Genomic DNA, 9,706 nt, shown 5'->3' with positions numbered 1-9,706 from the left:
CCCATAATGACCCCGAATAATTTTTCTAAATCTTCCATTTTTTTCTTCCGAGTTCAAATCAAGAATAATATTGAACAACCCAATAAGGAAACGTTTCAAAGGACCAAAACCCTCAAAATTCCCAATAAAAGACAACTTTTCTTCATAAATATTACAATTTATTGTTTAATCAATGTCTCCAATGTTACTCGGGGAGGTTTCTATGCCACACTCATTGGATTCACTGCAAAAGAAGCTGAAATTATTATTTTAAAATTAAAAATTACAAACAATAAGTTGGAGGAAGAAACCTGTCAAGGGATGGCTCATTGCTGAACATCTCATGGGGAACTGTTGGGGTTTCCGGGAGGAGCTCCATGAGGGAATGCCGGGACTGGAGGTGCCTCTCAATCTCCTCAGCTGTCATGTGGCCATCCGATGGGAGGCTGGATGTTGATCCCGTGACCTGAAGAGAGAAAATTAAGGATTTGTTGAGGAAAATTAAGAAAAAAATAATTTCCGGAAGTTTTTCTTACGTGAATTTGAGGCTTTTTCGCGACGGGTTTCTTCCTCTTTGGTTGCACATTTGAATTTCTGGACTGTATTGAATTACTTCCGGTACTAATTCCGTCCAATTTCTTCCTGCAAAGAGGGAAAAAGAAAGGAGTTTTAACCTCATTCAGGAAGGGATTTAGAGGGATGTCTTTCTCACCTCTTTACTTGGTCAGATCTTGTGGTTTCATCCTCAGATGTGTCTGTATCTTCACTCTCTGATGACGTAAGTTCTGGCTTCTCGTACTGCAGGAGTTTATCCAGCAGGAAAGATTTATCCCGCGAAGCTTTGAGAAAACGTCTCTGGGTGACTCTCAGGGAATCCTGGAGGAATTCATTCTCCTGCAAAGCGATCCGGGATGAGTATTAGACATTCAGGAAGCAGAGAAAGCTAAGGAACAGCTACTTACATAGATGAGAAACTTAAATTTCTTCTTCAGCATCATGTACTGAGCCTTGAAGTCAACAGACGGATGTTGATTGACACTCTCCTCATCACTTGAAGCCTCTTCAATGTCATTCATGTCGTTCTCGGCCTGTTGATTAGCCATTGTACGACAGTACCACCCGTCCAGCATCTCTTGGTCCTTAATTCTTAAGGAAAATTCCCAAAATAAATCACATAAACAAAAAGATTCTCTTCAGTCGATGGCATCAAACTGAAACCTTTCAATTTCCCCCGTACACTGCTGCCAACTTTTACCAACTACTGAAAAACTAACCTCAATTTTTTTCTCAGCTATTAAAAAATCCTTTTATTCATTTTAAAATCAATTTATTTCTTACAGGAAATGGAAAATAAAGTTAAAAATGAATGTAGGAGTTGAGATTTATCGCTGACTTGTGTCCCTTGGTCTGTATGTGAGACCCTTTTGCTTCATCTCGCGGATGATCCCGTTTGGAAGTCTTCCAGCCACGGAAATTGCATAAATTCCTTTTGTAAATCGATCTAAAAGGATAAATTGGCAATAAAAGGTTAAAAAACAGTCAAAATAATCAATATTTAATCAAATAAACTCACTAATTCTCTGCCATTTGCACACCCAGCTGTCTTCCGGACTCGTCACGGCGATTAACCTGCAAAGCAAAAGAAAAGCAATAAAATCAGGATATTCTGGGAGAAAGGACATTCCCTACCCATCGAAATTGTTGCTGGTACAGTCGTAGATCATCTCCTTGTTGTTCTTCATCCTCAAGAATTCATCGCAATTGTCGCATCCGTCGTATTCAAAATGATCAAAAGTCTTTGGAGAAAATCGTTAAAAATCAATAAAAGGAGAGATTTTGAGGTTAATTTGGGACTTACCTTGACAAGGGAGCACACTAAGCATGCCCTGAGGCCCCTCAGATCCTTTGGAATTGTGTCGAAAGACATTTTTTTCACTATTTTTGAGTCAAAAAATGAGAATTGTTTACGTTTTCACACGACGTCCTGTGAAACCTTCCAATTGTTGGTACTGGTGAAAATGAAATCCTGAAATCAATGCAAAATGAAATTCGGTAGAGAATCGTCAGAAAACCATCGATAAAATCGAGACTATCGATATTTTGTCTGATAATTGAAAATTCAATAAAACTTCAGAGAAAAACAATAAAAAAGACCTTTTTACTAAATTAAATTCCTGTTTTCTTTAAAATATATTCATCCTATGATATTTTTCATATTAATTTACAGTCTGACAGCACTTTCAGAGCTTTTCAGTGGGCTTGGGGGGTGGATGCTCAATTTTCCTCTGAGTTGGGATTGAAAAATAGAGCACTAAAGGCAAACAGGAGGAACACCACGCCACCAATCAACGTAACAGTCCTCACGGATATTCTCTGGGCAATCATGCGGCCCCCAATCACGGCCAGACCCGTGCAGATGCAATGACCCAAGATACCGCCAACCACAACGCCGTAGACGTCCTGAAATTGAAAGAAAAAATTCGTTATTTTTTAAAATATTGTTTTTAACCCTTTCAAGTCAATTGGTGTATTTTTTACGTAATAAATGATTTTTATTTTATATTTGATCGATTTTGAGCATTTCGATATTTTTTAACTAAAATTTTGAGACAACATAACCTAGAAAATATTTTTAGAAACATAAATTCAAAAAATAACGGACTTTCTAACCTCTCTTGCACCCAAAATAATCGTAGTGAGCTGAGATCTGTCTCCCCATTCAGCGAGGAAGGTCATTGTGAAGGCTTGCATGAAGATCCTAGACACCACGTAGGCTATGCTGCGTGCTTTTGTCTTCCTCACAGCACCTGATTCCGGATCCTGCGATATCAGCATACTGCTTGTCTCCTTATCAAACTGCGCGCGAAATGAGATTTAAAAAAAGAAAGAAAGAAAAACCATTGAGAGCTTCTGCTAAAGCCAAAAAGCAAAAACAAATTATTAAAAGATTTTTTTATTTAATAAATTTTTGCTCAAAAGATACGTTTTTTTGGTGTGATTTTGTGTGCGCAGGCGTGTATTAAAACAAAAATTAAACCAAACTGTATGTTTTTTTAATTAATAAGTTAAAGAACGTGTAAAAAATTGTAAAAATATGCATTTTGTGGGACGAATGTGCGAAGCGAAAAAACGACAAAGCCAGAGTGATTGTTTTTAGCACAAATAGACATTTTGTTTTGTATTAAAATTCCTAACTAAATAAGAAGAAGAAGAGAACTCAACACACAGAACATGTAAGAAAAGATCACGAAAAAATAGAGAAAACACGAATACCAATGTGGGACAAAAAGGATATCTACTAAAAGGTGACGAAACTAAATTAAAAAAAAACGTTGCATTGTCTTGCCTGCGGAAGCGACTAATTTTTTTCTAACGTCTGCAACGTTAAGCCGGTAATACAATAAAACCTTGGCGAATTAATTAAGGATATTTCTTTCTCTTTTACCCATTGGCATAGAAAGTCACCTTTGAACTAACTTGTCTAGTATTTCAGTTTTTGAAACATTTTTTTATAGGTTATGTTACCTACACTTTATGCTTATTTTTTTAAGAAAAAAATTATTAGAAAATTTAAAAAATCAGTAAAGTTTTGTGAAAAAAAAACAAATATTATACTTAAGAAATTTAAGAATCATTTAGAATCAAGGGGGTGTTACGTCCTTTAAAATAAAGTAAATGAGGCAAATTGACAGTTTGATACACAAAATATATGAAAATTTTTTCGATAGTATCGATATTTTACCGACTCACGAGATTTTATTTTACTTTTCGTACATTAATAGATCGATCCGGATGATGAAATATGGATTAATCGAAAGCTAATTAAATAAACTTTTGAATAGAGGTGGAACTTTGTAGATTAATCCCTTTTTTTTCTGACCGGTATCGATCGTTCCTACAAAAATATCGGAGTTGCTTATAACTTTATGTTAAGTATCTGAAAATTTCAAAAAAGGTTATGACTTTCCGTTAAACCGCCATCTTGAAGCAAAAGAGACAAAATGTATTTCCTCAATTCAAACGCCAAGGATTTTGTATTTAGGCACAAAGGTTTGTATAATGTAGCGTCTGTCGGATCTTCAAGGATCCCCAATAGACCCCAAAAAAGGGGCCGTCACTGTGTCGTTTAGAGGACGTGTTTGATGAGCGAGTAAATTTGTAAAGAAAGATATTTAAGGGAAAAAAAAAGAGATCAAAATGTCACCTAACCCGTGGGCTTGTGGCTGTACTCTTGGGCATGGCTCCAGTGGAGGAGATTGAGTTGTGCTCTGAGGCTGAGTGATTGTTCAATTGGCGCAATTCCACGCCATTTTCCTGGCTGAGAATTGTGGGGCCACCATTGCTGGTGTGCGTCGCAATGGACTGCCGGGACCCCGTGAGGGATGTCTGATGGTTTTCCATGGGGTGCAATTCAATACCATCTGGCACATCGTGAATAGAACGGAGTGACACAGTCGGCGATTGCCTCTGCTCCGTATTCATGGAGCGAATGAGCTGCATAAGAGGATTTTTTTTGCATGTTGTTTTTGGTTTAGAAATCCTCCTTGCTAACTTTTATTCTCTTTTTTTTACGAAAGATTTTTCAAATAAAATTTTTCTTCTCATGTTAAGATTTTCTTTCATTGGATTGATTGGGATATTTGTGTTAGAGGCCTGAGTTTGCTTAGAATTAGGTTTTACAGAAGATTAACATAAAAATTACTTCTTCTTGTGCATAAAGCTTATGCTTTCATGCTTCATTAGACTCTTAATTTTTTAATTCTTTTATATCCGTAATGAAGCATTGATGCATTTACTTCATGGACGAAAACGCAAATTGAAATATAATTAGGGCGTGGTTTATACATTTTTGGCAAAATATTCTTTTCAAATACATTTTTCAGTTATTTTTTGAGATAAAAGAAAAATCTTTGAGTTTTTTTTTCATTGAATTAATTTTCTATTTTTTTTGTAATATTTATTGTTTTGTGAAAGCATCAATTTGTATAAACTTATCTAAAAATTTTAATTTATATTTAAATTAAAGCATCAAATTTTTATTTTATTTTATGAATCCCTACAGGGTTTAAGAGCAATTTCCTTAATTATTTTGAGCATCAATATAATGATATTTCATTTAGAATCAATAAAAAGAGTTAAAATGAATCAAGATGAATAAAATCCTTTAAAAATCATTAAGGATTTAAGGCCTTAATATAAATCAGTTTATTCTTAAATAAGTCATAAAAAATATTGATTTTTTAAGCATCAAAATGCATAAGTTCTCTTAAGAGTCATTACAAAAAGTTAAAAGACATCAAGGTGAATAAACTCCTTTAAAAATCATGAAAGATTTAAGTTCTTAAAACGAATAAATTCATTCAAAAAATGAATTATTTCGTTAAAAAACATTTTGAAGAATTTAAGCATTACAATGAATAAACTCCTTCAAAAATCTTCATGAAAATTCTTAAAAAGAAAAAGCTTTAGTCCAAAGCTCTTAAAAGTACTAAACCCCTAAAGCCTCTAAAGCAAATCTTCTTCACAATCCAATGAAAACTTGAAGAAAAATTCTCATTTAATCACATCTCCACAAAAGCTTCTCCGCAGAGTCTCCCTGTCTTCTTATAACAATCTTTCCACCCCCATACAACTCAGAGAAATTTTTTAAAGAGACCGTAAAATTAAAATAAAAAGAATAAAGAGTGTGTACAGGAAATTGTAACACGACAGCGCACATAAAAGATTCACTCCTTCATGTCCTTTTTAAAGTTTTCTTTGCCAATTTAATTATTGGATTTATCCTCAACACTCCATTATATTGATTTCCATGGCTTAACCTCAACTGATCCTCCTTCAGCCAATTTCTCAGTTTTTTCTTCTCTTTTAATGCGGAACAAATTAATTTCAGGCTCTAATTTTTCTTTCAATAATACATTTTTCAGTGCAAAAATGAGGACAAGGATTTAGTGAGAAATGAATGAAGAAGAAAAAAATCAAAAAAAAAGTTCAACATTAGTCAGAGAAATTAAATGATAAAACGCCCCTATAGTGAATGAAGAACAATGCGTGATTAAAGGGTATTCACTTTCTTGATATTGATTTATCATTTCATTGGACAAAGAGGGTGAGGAGGAAAGAAATTAAAATGCCAGCGAGTTATAAAACAATGAACGATTTATGTTTCTTATGAGCTAAACTTTGCGTATAATATTTTCTTATCGAATTTCTATCCTAAAACTCCTCGAGAGCTCGTCTTTTGCACGTTTTCTTGTGAAAAAGCTTTTCAAAGTTATATTTTTAGATTCATTTTAATGTATTCGGGAGTCAATTAAATATTTTTCCACGAATTCTGTGAGTAATTTAGTTTATTTTTATTGTTATGAAATCATGCAAAATCTGTGTGTTGACTATTCTCCAGTTTATGAAGAAAGGATTTTAATATGCATCGTTACCTAAATAATAGTCATGCGGTTTGAATTGTTTGTTTTATGACACTAATTAAATTATGTAATGGTAAAAAAATATGTACCTACATCAAGTTGAATTTAGGATATTTAAGAGAATTTTTATATTTATATTTGATTTTATAAAATTGTTTTTTTTTGCTAATAAAGCTTTTGTACAAAATCTTAGTCTTCAGTTTTTTTTAATTCGTAAAGAACCGGTATAATACTAGAAAATTATATTCTACACAACGTGTAATAAATGACAATTATTGTTGTAGAAAAGGTTTAATTTAAAAGTTTATTTTTTCGTAGGTTAGGTAAAAATCCCATGAAGCGGAAAAGAATCTTATATTACTTCTACGGGCTTGAAAAAAAATCATAAAACATAAACAAGGTTAGGCCTAATAGAAAACTAAAAAGAAGAAGAACATAAACAATTCAAGAGATCGGTTATTCTTTAAAAAAAAAACTAAATTAGAAAACTGCTGATCAGAAAAAAGTGGAACTGATCTAGGATTTTAAGACTTAACGTATTTTTTCAAGGATTTGGTTAACTCTGGAGGATTTTGCTGGCCACCGTGGGCTATTTAACATTTCAAGATAAATTCTAAATCTAGTAAGAAAACTTTGAAAAAAAAAAAATTCTTTTAAAAGAAAATTAAGGTGAAAGTTTTGAGGTTAGAAACATCGATTTTCCAAGGGTTAACCAATGCAAAAGAAAACGTGAAATTCGTTCCGTAAAACGTTAAAACGTGAAACTTGCTCTAAACTCAAAGAACTAAGAAAAATTCAATATTGTAAAAACAATATAAAAAACAAATAAAAACTAGTCTAACACCCCATTATTTTTTTTAAAAGATTTTCCCAACTGAATTGGCTTCCTTTTCATTCATTACTCAAGTTAGTTTCAATTCACTTATCATCAATGAAATTGTACGTAATCATCACCTCATTATAAAACAATTTTGATAAGCTCCAATCGGTTTAATATATACAAATATAGAAGTATAATTGAAAAGAAAAAAGTATAATAAAATAAACTTTACTACGTGTCAGTTTGACTACCTTAATATAAAACAGGTACTAAGAATCACCTAAAAGACTCAATTCTTCAAAATAATAAAAAAAAGTAAAAATAAAAACAAAAAGAAACATTGAAGGATAAAGTCGATTGACTCATTGTGCCCCGTGTAACATATTCAACATTATTATCAATGCCACGCACGGAGGAGGAAAAAATAGGTAAAAAGAAGAAAAAATTGTGTGTGGAAAATTAAGAAAAAAGACAGATAAGTTTAGAAATCACAACCAGGCTGTATTAAAATATTACGGACGGTCAGAAATAGCACAAAACAAATGTGATTCACGGTTAGTGACTCCACATTTGTTCGCATTCACCAGGCCTGCCATCGATAGCCGGTATCAGGCAGAGTCAATTTGGGGTAAACGTACATCCCGAGAGATTCTTCAGGTGACTCTTGGGAGGAGCAGTTGAGGTTAACGCGGCCAGATTAGTAAACGTGTGATGTGGATACTTCTTAGGGGGGCTACTCACCTCATCTTCACGCTTCCTTAGGTCCGACTGTACCTCCTCGAGCTCCTCCTGAGCATCCGAGGCGGACATGTAGTACCCATCTTTGAGCATCTTGAGGCCGAAGATGGCAAAGAGTGCCGTTGAGATGTAGTAGGTGTAGACACGGGGGATGATTGTGGCAGCCATGCCGAATACCGCTGATAAGACGGTCATCAGGGCGAGCGCTGAGATTGCGCCCACGAATACTGTGAGGCGGGGGTGTCTCATTGCCATGATAGCAGCAATGAAGAAGGTCTTATCACCGAGCTCTGACACAAGTATCACAGATATTGAGGCCAGGAAGCCATGCCAGAAGCCCAAATCCGCTGGGATTGTTGAGCTACTGGCCCCACCTTCCGGAGCTGTGCCATCCGGACTTGGGAAGTTCTGCAAATAAAAAAGGCCATCAAGGCCAAGAAGAAAACGCCCGTAAGTCTTGGTTAAGATTTATTGCGTCGTCAATGATTGGAGGTGTTCAGTACAATCTCAATAATCCCATCAACATGGGAACTATGCTCCCAGATCTGCTACATCTCCTCTCTTTATGCTTATTCCTAATTAGAAAAAAATAAATAAATGAGATTTAGTTGGTGATTTACCGCATTTGCTGAGTCAGTAACATCGGCAAACTCTCTTGGCTCAATGTCGGCAAGCGCGAGTTTTGTCGCGATACTCAGCGTTGCTGTGATAATCACGAAATTCACATTTAAGTGCCACCTCGGCACTATCCTCCTCCACGTCATTGTTTAATTCACTAAATTTTATTTTATACGTTAAACTTAGAATTAGTGAAGGAAAAAAAATTCGACCTAGAAACCCAAAACCTTGGAAAAGATTTTGGATGGGTTTTTTTTTGTTGGTGGCGAAGAAGAAGAAAATGGGGCTAGTCCGACGGAAGTTTGAGGCGAAATTTCCGCATTATTTGCACACTGGTTGCGCGATATCAAACACAATAGATCTCACACTTCTTCTGCAAATACGTGCAGATGTCAACAATCACTGATTACACCGTCTTATTGCACATTTTTCAACTGCGAGATAAGCGAGTTTCGAGAGAAATGCGCGATGCGAGATTGATGTCTTGCTGCTGGTTGTGGAGCCGAATAACACGCGAAGGGTGACGTTGCGATGAACTGTCAAAATTGAAAAAAAAAAGAGGTTTATCAATTGCATATTTTACGATTAAAGTTTTTGTTTTTGAAAAAAGAAATAGATTTTTCAAGAAATTATTAATCCAAGAAAACTCTTAATATGGTAAATATTTTTTTGCAGACATAAATAACACCATTTCCTAAGAAATAATAAACTTTTTCTTGGCATAAAAGTAACCCTAACTGCGAGCGGTGCAACAGTTGAGTACACCAAACTTTGAGTGTCTATCTGGGACGTTTGAATGACTATTGAAATAAATTTTATTCCGTTGGCGCAATAAAAAAAATTTCCGTGAAAATGACTAATTTTGTAGTGAAAAACAGTGTGAGGAGCTATCTTATTAAAGAAAAACCGAGAAAACTGACTTGAGTTTTATTTGCGTATGGAAAAAAGGCGTTGGAGCATACAAACGATTAAATTAAGTCAATTTTAGTTGAACATAACCAAAAAGTTGACAAACTTTCCAGAAGAATTTGGGAAATTCAAAGCCTTCTAGCCGGAAATTCAAAGAACTTAATTATTTGTCCATCTACCTCTCTAATAAAAGAAAAAAAAACAACGTATGGGGGGCTTA

At 34.6% G+C, this 9,706-nt stretch overlaps 3 protein-coding genes across 4 annotated transcripts; all 3 read right to left on the bottom strand.

Annotated features, from left to right (window-relative positions):
- Nucleotides 1-136: 136 nt before the first annotated feature.
- Nucleotides 137-1,197, bottom strand: LOC129789756 (uncharacterized). 2 transcript variants are annotated; one of them, XM_055826801.1, is made up of 5 exons: nucleotides 942-1,197; nucleotides 692-873; nucleotides 516-621; nucleotides 291-445; nucleotides 137-235 (listed from the first exon to the last, which is right to left on the bottom strand). In XM_055826801.1, exons 1-5 carry the CDS (start codon nucleotides 1,107-1,109, stop codon nucleotides 166-168), a joined length of 681 nt encoding a protein of 226 aa, XP_055682776.1. In that variant the 5' UTR covers nucleotides 1,110-1,197; the 3' UTR covers nucleotides 137-165. The 2 variants fall into 2 exon arrangements, with proteins under 2 accessions (XP_055682776.1, XP_055682777.1); XM_055826802.1 differs by having other exon boundaries at nucleotides 137-223.
- A 96-nt stretch (nucleotides 1,198-1,293) lies between these two features.
- Nucleotides 1,294-1,947, bottom strand: LOC129789787 (transcription elongation factor SPT4). Its single transcript, XM_055826839.1, has 4 exons — nucleotides 1,838-1,947; nucleotides 1,669-1,775; nucleotides 1,553-1,608; nucleotides 1,294-1,480 (listed from the first exon to the last, which is right to left on the bottom strand). Exons 1-4 carry the CDS (start codon nucleotides 1,904-1,906, stop codon nucleotides 1,362-1,364), a joined length of 351 nt encoding a protein of 116 aa, XP_055682814.1. The 5' UTR covers nucleotides 1,907-1,947; the 3' UTR covers nucleotides 1,294-1,361.
- Nucleotides 1,948-2,134: 187 nt separating this feature from the next.
- On the bottom strand, nucleotides 2,135-9,349 carry LOC129789695 (transmembrane protein 165). Its single transcript, XM_055826697.1, has 5 exons — nucleotides 8,580-9,349; nucleotides 7,963-8,367; nucleotides 4,189-4,473; nucleotides 2,650-2,835; nucleotides 2,135-2,439 (listed from the first exon to the last, which is right to left on the bottom strand). The coding sequence occupies exons 1-5, from the start codon at nucleotides 8,721-8,723 to the stop codon at nucleotides 2,254-2,256; spliced, it is 1,206 nt and encodes a 401-aa protein (XP_055682672.1). The 5' UTR covers nucleotides 8,724-9,349; the 3' UTR covers nucleotides 2,135-2,253.
- Nucleotides 9,350-9,706: the final 357 nt, after the last annotated feature.

The sequence above is a fragment of the Lutzomyia longipalpis genome, chromosome 2 (assembly GCF_024334085.1).
Source record: "Lutzomyia longipalpis isolate SR_M1_2022 chromosome 2, ASM2433408v1".
NCBI lineage: Eukaryota > Metazoa > Arthropoda > Insecta > Diptera > Psychodidae > Lutzomyia > Lutzomyia longipalpis.
The sequence above is the reverse complement of the archived record's forward strand: the minus strand, read 5'-3'. Positions and strand labels throughout refer to the sequence as shown.

Coding starts and splice junctions, on each gene's coding strand:
- LOC129789756 (XM_055826801.1), bottom strand. CDS start 1,109: ATGCTGGACGGGTGGTACTGTCGTACAATGGCTAATCAACAGGCCGAG. Junction 622..691: donor AGATCTGACCAAGTAAAGAG/GTGAGAAAGACA, acceptor CCCTCTTTGCAG/GAAGAAATTGGACGGAATTA. Junction 236..290: donor AATGAGCCATCCCTTGACAG/GTTTCTTCCTCC, acceptor TAATAATTTCAG/CTTCTTTTGCAGTGAATCCA.
- LOC129789787 (XM_055826839.1), bottom strand. CDS start 1,906: ATGTCTTTCGACACAATTCCAAAGGATCTGAGGGGCCTCAGGGCATGC. Junction 1,776..1,837: donor TAGTGTGCTCCCTTGTCAAG/GTAAGTCCCAAA, acceptor TTTTCTCCAAAG/ACTTTTGATCATTTTGAATA. Junction 1,609..1,668: donor ACCAGCAACAATTTCGATGG/GTAGGGAATGTC, acceptor TTTGCTTTGCAG/GTTAATCGCCGTGACGAGTC.
- LOC129789695 (XM_055826697.1), bottom strand. CDS start 8,723: ATGACGTGGAGGAGGATAGTGCCGAGGTGGCACTTAAATGTGAATTTC. Junction 8,368..8,579: donor TTACTGACTCAGCAAATGCG/GTAAATCACCAA, acceptor TTTTATTTGCAG/AACTTCCCAAGTCCGGATGG. Junction 2,440..2,649: donor TTATTTTGGGTGCAAGAGAG/GTTAGAAAGTCC, acceptor TTTCAATTTCAG/GACGTCTACGGCGTTGTGGT.